This window comes from Globicephala melas, chromosome 2, assembly GCF_963455315.2.
Source record: "Globicephala melas chromosome 2, mGloMel1.2, whole genome shotgun sequence".
Classification (NCBI taxonomy): Eukaryota; Metazoa; Chordata; class Mammalia; order Artiodactyla; family Delphinidae; genus Globicephala; species Globicephala melas.
In genome coordinates, this window is record NC_083315.2 from 90,728,743 (window position 1) to 90,744,751 (window position 16,009).

A 16,009-nucleotide genomic window follows, 5' to 3' on the forward strand; every position below is an offset into this window, starting at 1 on the left:
CCTAGGGGCAGGACAGGAATAAAGACGCAGACGTAGAGAATGGACTTGAGGACACAGGAAGGGGGAAGGGTAAGCTGAGATGAAGTGAGAGAGTGGCATGGACATATATACACTACCAAATGTAAAACAGAAAGCTAGTGGGAAGCAGCCGCATAGCACAGGGAGATCAGCTCGGTGCTTTGTGTCCACCTAGAGGGGTGGGATAGGGAGGGTGGGAGGGAGACGCAAGAGGGAGGAGATATGGGGATATATGTATATGTATAGCTGATTCACTTTGTTATACAGCAGAAACTAACACACCATTGTAAAGCAATTATACTCCAATAAAAATGTTTAAAAAAAAAAGGAATAGGGCAAAGGCAAAACTCTTACCAAGGAAAACCCAATTTTATCTCAAACTAGCTCACAAACCATTATCTGCCACCCAATCTGCCACTCCTGAGGATGGAAGAAGCAAAAAATAATACATAGTCTTCAAACATTCTAAGAAAGAGAAACCAAGCCCACTGATGGGGGAGCAAGAGGATCTATGCACCCCTCCCTTTTAATACTTGTTCAGCCTTTGTAGGGACAGACTGGATGGCATGTGCAGCAGAGGAAGCAAGAATATATTAGGAGCTGGACAGTCATATCTGTTCTCATCAATTGTTTCCTTAGTGCTATTATTTCTTTTTATTTTCCCCATGCTATCATTCTTCCCTTTATTGCTTATTCTGTATGGCCAATGCCACAGAACTTAATACACACACACACACACACATACATACATTCGTATATATACACAGAGGGAGAGAGAGAGAGCACTGCCATTTCTCTTTTACTGTAATCTGAGTATAGAGGCTGTCTTGTCAACTCTGTAGAGAATTATTTTTATGGTAACCAGGTAGGGGAGGGAAGATGAGATATGAACATAAGAATGGATCAATTCTCTCTCCATTGTTCGATTCAAAATCTAAAATGTATCTTGACTCCAGGAGGATTAATCATGAGAAGGGCAAAGGCAGATATCAGGAGCTAGCTTTATCTGTCACTTAGGGTCACCCACCCAAAGGAGATTAACCCTGGCTACTGGGATTCACAAAAATGCATGGTATCCCTGGAGTCCACAGTTCTGGGGAATACTTAAGTGAAAGGAGTCCGATTAAAGTAAGCACAACAAAATACAGAGCTGTCATCACAAGCTAGATGGCTTAAAGGTTTTGGCGACAATCTGTTTTTCCTTCTCTCTTCACCTTATTTAGACTAGTAATTCCAAAACTTTTCCTGATGAGAACCTACTTTGATTTTCTTGAAGTTTCATGATCACTAATGAAGGACTGTTAAGTCAAAATCACTGCTGGAATGGGGAGTTCAGTGAGCAGCAACTTTCAAGTCCCTTCCTGTAAGCAGCATGGAGGTGAGCCATGGACGACCTCAGAGCCTGCCAGTCAGTTTAAGAGAGACTGGGCATCCGCCGTGAGTAAGGTGCTAGTGTTGGAGCCCACGGCACTTGGCTGCTATGCTTCCACGGGAGGGAGCAGTGGACAGCTTACTAAGTGGGATACAGCAGGGAGATCTAGGTTGTCATACATACTCGAAAGTAGTTCACCTCATTACAGCTTAAAAATGGAACACTTTTGGCTTCAGATGATTCCACTTCTTCCTCAGATCAGACTTGGTGCTGTCAGAAGCAAAGATGTAGCTGATGGATTCATAAGACAGATCCCACACCTGAGACTGGGTCAAATGAAATGTTTCAGCTGCCAGCTGGTACTCTTGAGAAAGGTGTGTTGCAAAAACACCCTTATCATCGGTCTGCCAACATAAGCAAGAAAGTTTCAAAATGAACGAGGAAATGATTTTTTAAAAAACAACAGCTTTCGTTTAGAGTATTTTCCTATTTACCATGCTTCTTTTAAGAATTTCAACAGGGGCTTATAAATATATCCATGCACATCTGTGACTGAACAGGCTTGTTTATCCTTTTTAAGAACAAAAAATAAAACACCAGGGCAGTGGCTCTCAACCACGGCTGCATGTTTAGATCACCGAGGGAGCTTTTAAAATGTATCTGTGCCCAGGACTCCCCTCAGATCAGTTAAAGCCGAATCGCAAGGGCTGGGTGCTGGGCATCAGTATTGTTGTTCCCCCAGGTACTGTCCAGGACCTTTCCCCGTAGAGCCAAACCAGAGTCACGCTGGCCCTTTGCAGCCTCTCAAGCCCCAATCTCCTCTCACTCCTCCACTTGGGCATCACCCCCAAGGTGTGCAAGGCAGCCAGCTAGGTAGTGAATGTCTGACCTATGGCAACTCAGGGACTAAAGAGGAGCAAAATACCTCACAACAAAACACCTTACACAGATCACGGCAGGATGGAGAATGCTGTACCAGAATCCAAAATGATGCTGCTTATAAGATGGAACTGTCTGACTTTTGACGTTCGAGGTCAAACAGAGTTCTAGATGAAGGGGGGAAAGGACGAAGCCTCTTATTAAAAGCAGATTAGTAGACTCATTCACTGTCACCAAGTAGATACATGAGAAATCTTTCCAAACTATGCTAATTTTCAGTAGTTCATTATTTTACAAAACTGACCTTTTCTTACATGTGAAAATTTGTAGTCCAATGAGTGTAGTTGTGTGGGAACTATGTGCTGCAGCTCATGGCAGGGAATTAACATCCCCTTCACAGCCCTGTGCTTCTCCCTTTCTTTTACCAAAGAAGGAGAGGAAAGAGGGGTGTGATAAGCCAGTCACCATGAAGAAGGCAGGGAAGTATCGTGATAGGGGAGCAGAAGGAATCTTTGAAGGGTTGCTGCACTTCTTCCTGGTCTTACAGTGGGAGCTAAAGTAAAGGTAAGAAAATGGTAGCACTGTCGAGGGTTACAGTATTATAAAAAGCCAAGAGCAGAAATGGACTTCTTCTATGGCTTCAAAGAAAACCTCTAAACTCCTTTACTCAGACAACCATCCATTCACTGCCTGCTGCAAGTCCATCTTAAGAACGACTTCTATGATTATAAAACTCCTGCCTTGAAAAGCTATGCCCGGCTCCCCAGCCAGAGTAAAATACTTCACTGACTTGACTGATGGCATCTGCTCCCTTGAGTAAGGCGGCTGCAACACAGGGCCACTCAGTCCCAGCAATGGCAAACCCAACCTGCCCCTGCTGAGAGCAGAGCCGGGCCACCACACCAAGTAAGATCACTATGCAAGTGGTTTCCAAGATCCTCTACTTTTGTAGAGGTTTAAAAATTTCCTTAGTAAAAAGAAAAGAAATCTCACCCATTATGAATTGCTGAAAAACTCTATGTTAGTCAAAAAAACACACCCACACAGGTGTTACTGCAAATTGTTAAATTTGTAAGTTCAGTGAATTCATCATCCAGTAAAGAGGTTTTCAGCCAACTGCTTCTTTCCCTCATCAGAAAGGCCTTCCCCAACTATCCAATCAAAAGTGGTTATCTCATCACTATTCTACCGGCCTGTTTAATTTTCTTCAAAGAACTTAACACTGGTATTTTCTTGTGTATTTGCTTACTGTCTCTCTTACCTATGCTAGAATATAAGTTTCTTGAGAAAGAAACATTGTCCGTTTTGTTTACTGCTGTATTCCCAGCAATTTGAATAGTGACTGGAACAGAGTAGGCACTTCATAAGTATTTGTTGTTAAATAAAAATAGCTCCAGGGGGGCTTCCCTGGTGGTCCAGTGGTTAAGAATCTGCCTTCCAATGCAGGGGACGCAGTTGAATCCCTGGTTGGGGAACTAAGATCCCACATGCCGCAGGATAACTAAACCCATGCGCCACAACTAGAGAAGCCCACGAGTTGCAACGAAGACCCCGCGCAGCCAAAATAAATAAATAAATAAAAATAAAAACCCTACAGCTAACATTATACTTAATAGCGACAGACTGAATGCTTTTCCCTAAGATAGGGAACAAGGAGAGATGTCAGCTCTCATCACTTATTCTACGAAGTAATGGTGAATAAGTTAAGTTCGGCAATGTCACATAACACATGATAAATATAAAATAATCTACTATATTTCTCTATACTAGCAATGAAAAATAAAAAAAATAAATTAATAAAATAAATTAATTAAAAAAAAAAGCTCCAGGTATACACATGCAGACAAGCAAGTGTGTGATGGTTAACAGACATATAAAAATGTACTTGGAATCTTGCATAAGTCTTAATTTTTAACTAAATGTTACACATTTTCACAACATACATAAATTGGTTAAAGTCATTCCAAAATACTAGACGACCTTATTCCCTCAATATAATACCTGGTTCCAGGAACTGGGGAATGTGGCAGTGAACAAGACAGATAAGGGCCCTGCTCTCATGGAGCTTATACTCTAATGGGAGCTAAAACTTCCTGTTACTTAAATGAGGCTGAGAAAGCATCACTTAACTTCTAAATGATATTTATGTATTTAGAACAGTGCTTCTCTACATATGGGTTGCAACCTGGGGGCTGGGGAGGAAGGGACAGTGAGTTGCCTGGAGGACCTAAAGCCTTAAGCCTTACCGAGCGGTATCTGGTGTTGCCTCACAAAGTCCACCAGATCCAGGGATCCTCCCTCCAAGGAGTTGAGAAATGTGCCGTGCCCAATTCGGTCAGGAAGCAGGTCCAGGAGTACTTGTGTTTCTTTTTTTTGGTTTGGAATCTCAAAAAAAGGGGAAAGAGGGCATCAATAACCTCTTTCAGTGGTTCTTAAAAGTACTTTTTTCTATAGCCAGGTATTTTGTCCCTCTGGGAAGGTAATGCAGACATTCTGGGAAGCTGAACCACTTAGACCTTCCAGCTCCCTTCTTTGCCTTTTATCTTCCCACTTATTTCCCAGTATTCTTCTAGATTCATTTTGATGATAGTAACTATGGAGTCAATAGCCTTTTCACACCATTCTCCTTTAAACCTCACAAGAATCATACAAAAGCATTAAGATGAAGAAATCAAAACTCAGAAAAAGTAATTTTCAAAAACAAAATCTCACAACTCTATATGCATATGTGTGTTTTGTGTTGTGTATATGTCTTCATACATATTACAAAAAGGGATAGAAAAAATATATATAAATAACAAAACTGTTAATAGGATCAACTCAGGAGCAGAACTAAGGGGACCTTTCATTTTTTATTTCTTTACTTCTACTTTACACTATTTCTGTACACGTGGATTTTCTTCAGATACATATAACTTTTGTAGTTAAAAATACAAAGCATTTTAAAGAAAAGCTGTCCAGGCTCACAGAGCTAGTGAATGCTGGAGATAAGGGTGAAACCCGGCTCCATCTGACTCCGGGGCCCAGACTCCATCCACATACAGTGCGCTCATGTTCTATCTAACGACAAGGCTAGCTAAGTGCAAACCACAACCACCATGAAAATGTCTGGCTGTGCTCTTCATCTCCTAGATAGCCTAAAAGACAAACGACCATAACATGTTGAAATGAAATGTTTTATATCCAATGGACCAAACAAGAAAAGCCACAGAAATTAAGGTAAAGAGCAGGTTCTGATGCTGTGCACAAAGGCCAGAGGTAACTGGCCTCATGCTGGCTGTTCTGTTATCCTGACCAATGACTTCAATCTGGCATCAGTTTGGTCAACTAGAGGGTGTCCTACACAAGAAGGATCTTTTGATCAGAGTGTGGAAACATGGATCCTAGATTTTAAGTTCTGCCACTAGATTACTGACTCTCTGCTTTGTAGACATGAAAAAGAGCCAGTACTGACACGAAGCTCCCATTTTTCCCCTAGTCTTTAAATCATGACCTTAATTCTCAAAATAATCATACGAGGTAAGTAAACTAAGTATTATTTCCTGCATTCAAGAAACAAATACAGGGGCTTCCCTGGTGGCGCAGTGATAAAGAATCCGCCTGGCAATGCAGGGGACATGGGTTTGAGCCCTGGTCCGGGAAGATTCCACGTGCCACAGAGCAACTAAGCCCGTATTCCACAACTACTGAGCCTGTGCTCTAGAGCCCGTGAGCCACAACTACTGAGCCTGCGTGCCACAACTACTGAAGCCCGTGCGCCTAGAGCCCGTGCTCTGCAACAAGAGAAGCCATCAATGAGAAGCCCGTGCACCACAACTAGAGAAAAGCCCGCACACAGCAACAAAGACTCAAGGCAGCCAAAAATAAAAATAAATAATAATAATAAAAAAAAGAAACAAATTCATCAAGTTGTATAATTATGTATAGCTTTTTGTATGTTAAAAAAAGAAAAAAAGTAATAGGTAGAAGTACTGAAGTAGAAAGTAAATCCATCTGTAAAATGGGGAAAAGTCCAGGAGAGTCCCTTGGTTGCCTCACAGGGATGTGCTGATTAAGAAAGTGACTGTTCTCCAGCTACTCTCTGTGCATTATCTGCACTGTGCTCATGCTGCCAAGGAGCTGGTGCCACAGGGGCACTTGATCTTCTGCTGAGCCTTATAAAATGATGATGAGCTACTTCCTTTCTTGCCAGTGTACGTGACACATTCAGGTCCCTTCCCTGCAAGGACAGGTGAGACAAACTCATGCTTTTCTCAGTGTCATCTTGCCGCTAACAAGGCTGCTGATATAAATTCATGCATTTTCTCTAGCAAGCTGTCAATTAAGCTGTTTTAAGGACACAACCATAGTGCACGTCAACAGCCAACCCCAGGAACCACAAAAACAAAGGAACAGTAACGTGAGGGACTAAAGCAAGTTATGCCTTCATCATTATAATTTACACAAAAATATTTCTACTTTCTCTTTCTAAAAATGTTTTCCCAAGCCAGGTCTATCTTTAGCCATGTACAAATGATTATTATTTTCCATTAATTATTTTCCATTGTAATCTATCCTCTCCAGCCTAATTTTACAATATTATTTACCTCTGAAAGATGCAATGCCAACTTCAGACCTGATTTTTTAGCTTCTAAAAGAGGTTCCAAGAAGTCTTTTGCTTGTCCTACCTTGAAGACAAAAGTTAAAATGAGGATGTATGAGTACAGGCAAACTGAAGAACTGGTTACTCTGTCTCAATAAAAAAAGAAATAAAATAATGGCAGAAAAAAAACGGCAGATGGACTTATTTGCACATTTTGTTTATAAAGTATCTATGGTGTGCTAGACATGTTAGAGAATTCAAAGCTGGCACAGACACAGTCCTTGCCCTCAAGAATCTTAAGTATCAGTGAACCTGATGACAATCAGCTAAGCTTGATATAACAGTCACCAAATTTTACTTTCGGAAGGATATCTAGATATCTAAAGCTAAGAAGGAGAACTCACCTGATTCAGGAACCAGCATGATTTGTAAAGAAAGCTTCTATCAAATGGACGGATGAAACAAGGCCAGAACAGCCCAGGTTTTGACAAAACCGTAAGAACCAGGTTCACAGGACTCTCTATTTCAATGGTTTTCAACTGGGGTGATTCTGCCCTCCAGGGGACATTTGGTAACGTCTACAAACATTTTTGGTTGTCACAACTAAGAGGGTGCTGGTATCTATTGGGTAGAGGCCAGGGATGCTGCTAAACATCTTATAATGTACAGGACACCCTCCTACAACAAAGAATTCTTTGGCCCCAAATGTCAGTAGTGCCACAGCTGAGGCACCCTGCTTGAATCTGACCAAGAAGCTCTAGACCAGCCTTTCTCAACTGGGGCTTCTGTGAGACAATTAAGCCCTAGCCATAATTAAGCATTAGACATGGATTACATGTTAATAAATTAACTTCTCTAGTAGAATGGTACTAGCTGTGAACCAAAATAAAATAATCATATTGTCATGCAAATCTTTTCCTCTTTTTTTAGGGGGCTTAATTCTTTCACAGAACCCTGTCTGAGAGCAGTTGCTATAGACGTTCTGGTCATCCAGGGCAGGATAGGGCTTCATCCACACAGAGTCTGCTGGACCTCTGGAGAAAGCAGGATGCTCCAAGCTAATCCTCATCCCACAAACTGATTCTACCTTTTAGACATAAAATATGTTTTGGAAAAGTAACTTACAGTAGGGTCTCCACTGAGGTCAAGGCCAAGAACTGTATCCTCAGTAGATAGGAAGAACTCTTCAGCAAGTTTAACAGTCTCCTTGGCTACTGAAGGGCCACCTCTTCTGTCGACTGATATCAAATACCTTTGATACAAGAAAAACACAGTTGAAAATGAGTATTGATTGTGTAGATGAAAAAGACAACTCTTGAGTATGGCCAGAGAGGTATGGCAGGCTACGTGGAATACATCTTACTGGAAAAGTACAGCCTGACTAACTTGACATCTTACTTTGCCATAAGGAATGAGACATAAATTACTAAACAGCACCAAATATCTAGTTAGTGTTCAAAGTTCTATCTCCTGTTTTTTTGTTCATGTATTTGTTTTTTACAGTTTGATTCGGAATCCAACTAAGGTCCACACATTGTGTTGGTCAACGTGTCTCAAGTCTCTTTTAATCTATAGCCACTTCCCCCATGCCTCCACCCTCTACCTCACACCTCCCCCCGGCCTCTTTTCTTGAATTTATTTGTTGAAGAAACCACATCATTTTTCCTATAGTTTCCCACATCTGATTTTGCTGATTGAATCCCCATGTTGATAACATGTTCTCCTGTCTCTTGTATTTCCTATGAATTGGAAACTGGATCTAGTCTAGAGGCTTAATCAGATCAGATTCAATATTGAGGCAAGAGGATTTCATAGGTGGTGATAGCTCTTTCATCAGGAGGCTTAGATCCCTTATTTCATTAAGGGTTACATGACTGGTAATATTCTAATTCTAACATGTATCCAATAGCTGATACAAATTCATTCTTCATACATTAGCTGGATTCCTACAAGGAATCAAATACCCAGAGAACCCCTGCTAATATTGTGTAATTTTCCTCCAGCATTTATTAGTTTATCTATTTATTTACAAAATAAAGAAATCTCTCCAGCATATATTTATTTACAAAATCTGGATCAACTATATATAAAATGCAGTCTTTTTTTTTTCCACTTAACAATTTCCCCTGCCATTAAATGTTAGAAAACAATATAAATCATATGAATATAACATAATGTAATTGTTCTCTGATTGTTGGACATTTTAGAATATTTTCTACTTTTTGTTATAAATAACACTACTGTGAAGAATCTTAACATTAATCAATCTATTTCCTTAGGATACATTTCTAGAACAGAGTTACTGGATCACAGAGGGAAATTATTTTTATAGATCTTAATACCTCTTTAGAGAGGTTTTATTAATTACATATGCTCACCAGCAGTGTGTAAGTTCACAAACACTGGTTAATACTCTTTTTGGGGAGCAGGGTACCTGTTGAAATGGCATTGTAATATCTCGTTTTAAAATTATTTGATTAGTGAAGTTAAATAGTTTTCTATACATTTATTGGCCATTTGTATGTCTTCTTTTCTGAATTCTCTTGTCTTTTGCCTGTTTTTTTTTTTAATTGGGGTATTAGTCCAGTTAAGCTTAATTTTGAGAGATTTTATAGCCAGAAACTATACAGTTAGCTTTCTTCCTTTCTTCCTTCAAGGACTTACTGAGCCCTAATTATGTGCCAGCTCTGTTCTAAGTACTGGTGGGGTAGTGGTGAATCAAAAGACAAGGGCCCTGGCCTCACTGCATTTACACTCTAGCGGGTGAGTGTGTGTACACAAAACAAGAAGACTTCTGATCTTGTTAAGAAGAGTGCCATAAAGGAAATAAACGGGGTGACTAGAAGATGTGGGGAGGCACTTTAGATAAGGTGGTCAAGGAAGGCCCCTCTGAGGAAGTGACAGCCACACTGAGACCTGAATAATGAGAAGCCAACCATGCGAGGATACAGTGGAGGTGTGTTCTAGGCAAAAGTAACAGGAAGTACAAAGGTGCTGATGTGGGACAGTCTTGGACTACTTGAGGAACAGAGGGCGGGCCAGTGCGTGATAAGTGACCAGTGGTCCAGATGAGGCTGTTGAAGTAAGAAAGGCAGCCACGTGGGACCTTGCAGGCCACAGTAAGAAGCCTGGATTTTCGCTGAAGAGCCATGGGAAGCCATACTTCACAAGAGCAACAGGACTCAGAACTTTACTGCCACACGAAAAAATTCAGAATTGCATTCTCAACTTTAAACAACAAGGTTCTTGACTCTGTTTTTTATTAAAAGATAAAAATCGGTTATTGGTTGATTTATAAAATCCACTATACTCAGGCTCAAAAGAGTAAATTTTTCACATTCTAGTATTTTAAATGGTGACCACTAAGGTACAATGCTTCTTACCTAACATCAATGTCTATGTTTTCTTGTTTGGACTGTTTTATACCCTCAAGTACAGATTCCACATAAGTCTTTTTAGTCATTCCTGGAAAGGACACAAATAAAACATTTTTAAAGAGATCATCAACTACTTCATCCTTCAACATTAGCATCCCTATATGAACAAATACATTTTCATTTTATGTGTGATACGGGTATGGTTAAAGATGAGTTATGGATACATTTTAGTAAATACCATTTATACTTTAATCAAATTGAAAAAAAAGAAATACTAGAAAAATGAAATAAAAAAAAGACATAAAATTCAAGCTTGTTTAAAAATTATTCTCAAATTCAACAAACATAAAGTTACTCTCAGGACTTCCCTGGTGGCGCAGTGGTTCAGAATCCGCCTGACAATGCAGGGGATACGGGTTTGAGCCCTGGTCCGGGAAGATCCCACATGCTGTGGAGCAACTAAGCCCGTGTGCCACAACTACTGAGCCTGTGCTCTAGACCCTGCGAGCCACAACTACTGAAGCCCATGCACCTAGAGCCCGTGCTCCACAACGAGAGAAGCCACTGCAATGAGAAGCCCACACACCACAATGAAGAGTAGCCCCTGTTCACCGCAACTACAGAAAGCCTGCGCACAGCAACGAAGACCCAACACAGCCAAAAATAAATAAATAATCAATTAAAAAAAAAAAACCTACTCTCACAAATTGCTATAAAAAGTTTAAATGCTTGTTCTAACAAAACAAGAATAACAAAAGCCCTTTTGTGGGAATTCCCTGGTGATCCAGTGGTTAGGACTCCGTGGTTCTACTGCAGGGGGGCATGGGTTCGATCCCTGGTTGGGGAACCAAATCCCCATGTGCATAGTGTGGCCAGAAAAAAAAAAAGAAGCCCTTTTCTAAGGCCTGTCCTTAAAAACAAAAAATGCCAGAAAATGTTTTCTCTACTAGCAGAATGTTTTCCTGCTTGTCCAGGAAAAAATCCTCTCCCTCAACCCTGCTCAGACTCAGTGTTTCTCATCCAGGGCACTAGAGACGTTCTTTCAAGTTCAGGTGCTCAAGTCCTCCTCTTCTGTGGGTCTCTGAAAAAGCACTCTCCAGAACAACCTCTTCTAAAATACTCCCATACCCCAGTTATAAAATGTTTACTTTTGTTTTGTTTTGTTTTGTTTTTTGCGGTACGCGGGCCTCTCTCTGTTGTGGCCTCTCCCGCTGCGGAGCACAGGCTCCGGACGCGCAGGCTCAGCGGCCATGGCTCACGGGCCCAGCCACTCCGCGGCATGTGGGATCTTCCCGGACCGAGGCATGAACCTGCGTCCCCTGCATCGGCAGGTGGACTCTCAACCACTGTGCCACCAGGGAAGCCCAAAATGTTTATGTTTAGTGGAAAATCTCTAGAAACAACACAGACGATTATAAAGAAGAAAAATAAAAATAACCTGTAATCCCACCACTCAGAAATAACCACTGGCTGTTTTTCTAAGTGTGTGTATATGTGTATATGTGTGTATAAACATATATATGTGTGTATATGTGTATATGTGTGTATAAACATATATAGATAGATAGATAGATAGATAGATAGTTTTGAACAGATGAGATGCTACTAGGTATATATGTATCCTGTTCCTTCATTTAACACTGTATTCTGAGCATGTCTTCACGTCATTGAAGTGTCTTTGCAAATATTTTTAATGGTTGCCAAATATTCCATTAACTTTTATTTAACTATTCCCCTATTGCTGCATACTTAAGGTGACATTCCCCTTTGAATCTCCATTTGAAGAGTCAACTAGCCCTAATAATTGGCAGGTCTCTTCTTTCCTTCCCTTTCACTATCCTCATCAGGATCCTACAGTTTAAAAATGTGAGATAAGAATCTTCTGCTCAGGGGGAGGAATAAATCGGGAGATTGGGATTGACATATACACACCACTATACGTAAAACAGATAACTAATAAAGACCTACTGTATAGCACAGGGAACTCTACTCAGTACTCTGTAATAACCTGTATGGGAAAAGAATCTAAAAAAGAGTGGATATATGTGTATGTATAACTGATTCACTTTGCTGTACAGCAGAAACTAACACATTATAAATCAACTATACTCCAATATAAATTTTAAAAAAAAGAATCTTCTGCTTGTCTCATTTCAGCACTTACTTTACTATATGCAGTTTCAAAAATTTTACCCCCTGAATGATGCTGGGCTACACATATCAGGGTGCAAGATGATCTGGTAGGGCCTCTTTAGGTCACAGACAAAGTGCTAAGGAGGACCCAAGGGCACTACAGAATATCTCCTGATGCTGCTCTTTTTTTTTTTTTTTTTTTAAGGGTTCTGAATCTCTGATTTATTAGACAGCATGGAATTAACAGGTTTAGGTTATTTTACAGAAAGAGCTCAAGCTGCTCGTACACAGCAACTGGGCTTGCTGGGGGAAAACAATTCTTCAGACTACTGCAAAAGGACACAAAGACTCCGCATCCTACACACAGTCAGTATGAAAGGGCACACAGACAAGTTTTTTGCAAGACAGAAAACAGAGAAATCCACATACTAAATAACGCGTCCACAATGACTGTAACACATCCCTTAGGGGATAAGCATGTAACTGTAGGAAGCAAAACAAAGCTTTCCATAGAGAAACCACTTTCACGAGATGATTAGGTGGACCTGCAATGAAGAAAATACATTTCAAAAGATGGGTTCAGACTTACACTAAGTTTTCACTGAAATACTTACAAATAAGACCTTTCTCTGTATCAGAAGAATTTTTTTTAAATACATCATGGATAAAATAAATTTCAGTAAAGGTCCAAGTACCATTCAGAAACATACATTTGCAAATAATGTAAATAAAAAACAAAAAGTGTGACAACAAAAATACTATTTGGTACTACCCAGAATAGGCCAAGCTAAGTTCATGTTCTGCTTCAGGGCATTATATTGAAATGAATCTCATTCTCACTATAATTTTTTTCTTTTTAACCTTAATCACCAGTGGCTGGGTAACTGAAATGGACATGAGAACTATATAAATGTCAGAGAAATATGTAAACCTCATTAATGTTTCCAAAAATTCATTTAGAGATAGAAACAGGTCCAAATAGATGCCTGTCTAAATGTACTGCAATTACGTTACAATTATTTTTCCAAATACACAGATATGCTCTGTCTTTTCTCAGCTCATTACTGACTCAAACAATTTGCTCTTCTGGGATCAATTGTTTGCTAATAAATAATTGTTTACAGTCACAAAATGATGTTAGGAGGTTTTCTTATTAGTTTTCCTTCTGCACCCTAATAAGATTGAAAACGAGCTGATTCCCCAGAGTCTAACCTTAACCTCGCTTTGTTTCACAGCCCAGGAAATGATGACCCATCTGCTTCAGAAAATAATGGACGGCCGAGAGGAAATATTGTTTAATTGTAGATTAACCTCCTCATGAGGCAGTCTGAAGCAGCTTTAGAATTAGCAACTATAACCAGCAAGAGAAACAAATGGCTCAAGAGCCTTTTTCTCTACCATTTAAGGTCCACAAAGAATGCAAAGGGGGTTTTACTACCTACATTTATTCACAAACATTTATTTCCACAATAGAAACAAACACCATCAAGGTCAAAACTGATTCTCAAAAGTGCTGTCGCTGCCCTCAAATTCTGTTTGTCCGAATACCTTTAAATGCAGCAAACCATCAAACCATCTCATGCACTAAAGAAAGTGTTTGTTTTAAAAAAAGCAATAAAAACCTCTTTTCCAATATTTTCAGGTTCTTATAATATTAAAATTAAATTTTTTCCCTGGTTTCTTTGTTAAAAGTAATAAATCCACCATTGGGGAGTACGAATTGTTTTATTATCATCAACATGGCACTTAAGTAAATGAAATCTTGTCAAGTACATGGTGACTTGGGTTTTGTTTCTGCATCTGTCACTTGGCGAATGAAGATACCATCTTCGGGATGTTCCGTGTCATCCATTTCATACATATACGATGATGCTATTGCAAGTGTAGTCCCATCATTACTGAAGGCGAGTGACGCAATGCTGGTGGGGTACCGATGGAACTGGCACAGCCGCTTTTTGTTAAATGGATCCCAAATATTTACAAATCCATCAGAACCACCTGTGGCAAAGGTATTGTGGATGTTGTGAAACGAAATGGCGTTGACTGGGTAAATTTGCTCAATATTATTTTCTTTCAGTCTGTGACACTTGAAGGCATACTTCTTCTTCTGTACCTCAGGGCTTGGGTCCAAGTACTCAACTGCCACTCGGCCTTCAATAGAGCTTAATACATAACCCTGCTTGTTTGGAAATGCTCGTATGCAGCGAGTCTGGTACTTGAGGCTGGACTCCCGGCGCTGCTGCACGTAGCCCATGTTCCGTAAGTCCCACACCAACACTCTGCGGCCTGCGGTGCCCACAATCAGCCGGTCTCCAGACACTGAGAGGGTATACACCTTTTCAGGCTGAGAGAAGGTCCCAGCATTACAAGGGGTTCTGGGATCCCACAATTTAACTGTCTGATCCCAACTCCCAGTAACCATCACATTCACTTCTGGACAATATTCAACACATCTGATAGGGGCATCATGGGTTCCAACAAGATTTTCTTGATCAGTGTTCAAATCATGCATTTTCAATTGATGGTCTAATCCCCCACTCCAGGCATGTGCTGGATCGTAGAAAGCGCAGTCCAGGACGGCGCCGGTGTGCTGGTACTTGAGCCGCATGGAATTGGCCGGCACATCGTAAAGGCGCACGGACGTGTCCCAGGAGGAGACCAACAGGAACTGAGAGGTGTTCGGGCTGAACTTCACCGAGGAGATGCCGTCCTCGGGTGGCTGGTTCAGCTTGAACTCGTTAGAACCGGTCATCTTAGCTCCTTCTGAAGCAACTTCGCCGCTACTCGCCGCCGCCTAGCTTCCCTCGTAGCTCTCCCTGATGCTGCTCTTATGGAAAGAGGGTCCCAGGAAATTTCTCCAGATCACATCCAGATCCACTCATCTCCATCCAGAGAGGTTTTGCCACATCACAGCTTGCTCCTGGCCTAAGATACCATCAGTCCCTGAGACGTGAGTCAATAACCTTCATTTCAGTGATTGTCATGAAATGTGATTCTGCATCCACTCATTGTCTCACAAGTGCCTTGATGCAGGGAACTCGAACTAGCATTTATTTAAGACAATGTAACTATAAGGAAAAAGTGTTCTTTTCTCAGAGTGAGAAAAATAAGAACAAACAAAATGTTTGCAGGTCTTTTTATTTCCCTTCAGACAATACCTGACCTGATTTTTTTAAGTTAAGAATAACTCACTCGGGGCTTCCCTGGTGGCGCAGTGGTTGAGAATCTGCCTGCTAATGCAGGGGACACGGGTTTGTGCCCTGGTCTGGGAAGATCCCACATGCCATGGAGCAACTAGGCCCGTGAGCCACAACTACTGAGCCTGCGCGTCTGGAACCTGTGCTCCGCAACAAGAGAGGCCGCGATAGTGAGAGGCCTGCACACCGCGATGAAGAGTGGCCCCCGCTTGCCACAACCAGAGAAAGCCCTCGCACAGAAACGAAGACCCAACACAGGCAAAAATAAATTAATTAATTAAAAAAAAAGAATAACTCACTCATTAATAACATACATCATTAATGTACATCAGAAGATTTGGACCACTGACCCTACTTTTACAATAGTGTAAAAGTAAATACTTCATAGTCTCAACTTGCAAACACATGCATCATCAAAGCACACGAGAAAAAAGATAGACATCTCCTGAGA

General features: G+C 40.8%; 2 protein-coding genes across 5 annotated transcripts in view; both read right to left on the reverse strand.

The window, feature by feature from the left end:
* MAPDA (N6-Methyl-AMP deaminase) overlaps positions 1 to 16,009 on the reverse strand; it is a 27,448-nt gene continuing 11,439 nt past the window's right edge. For 3 of the 4 annotated variants that reach the window (XM_060294399.1, XM_030842886.2, XM_060294396.1), the window contains 6 exons: positions 10,235 to 10,316; positions 7,977 to 8,103; positions 6,856 to 6,936; positions 4,516 to 4,654; positions 2,336 to 2,436; positions 1 to 1,794 (listed from right to left, as the gene is read on the reverse strand). In XM_060294399.1, the coding sequence (XP_060150382.1) occupies positions 1,600 to 1,794; positions 2,336 to 2,436; positions 4,516 to 4,654; positions 6,856 to 6,936; positions 7,977 to 8,103; positions 10,235 to 10,316 (725 nt within the window). In that variant the 3' untranslated portion in view covers positions 1 to 1,599. Of the gene's footprint in view, positions 1,795 to 2,315; positions 2,437 to 4,515; positions 4,655 to 6,855; positions 6,937 to 7,976; positions 8,104 to 10,234; positions 10,317 to 16,009 lie in introns of all 4 variants that reach the window. The other variant, XM_060294398.2, reaches the window with a different exon arrangement.
* On the reverse strand, positions 12,791 to 15,196 carry LOC115845181 (mitotic checkpoint protein BUB3-like). The gene is made up of 2 exons (XM_030842891.3): positions 14,143 to 15,196; positions 12,791 to 12,906 (listed from the first exon to the last, which is right to left on the reverse strand). The coding sequence occupies exons 1-2, from the start codon at positions 15,111 to 15,113 to the stop codon at positions 12,897 to 12,899; spliced, it is 981 nt and encodes a 326-aa protein (XP_030698751.2). The 5' UTR covers positions 15,114 to 15,196; the 3' UTR covers positions 12,791 to 12,896.

Excerpts from the sequence above, each read along its gene's own strand:
- LOC115845181 (XM_030842891.3), bottom strand. The coding sequence starts at position 15,113 with ATGACCGGTTCTAACGAGTTCAAGCTGAACCAGCCACCCGAGGACGGC.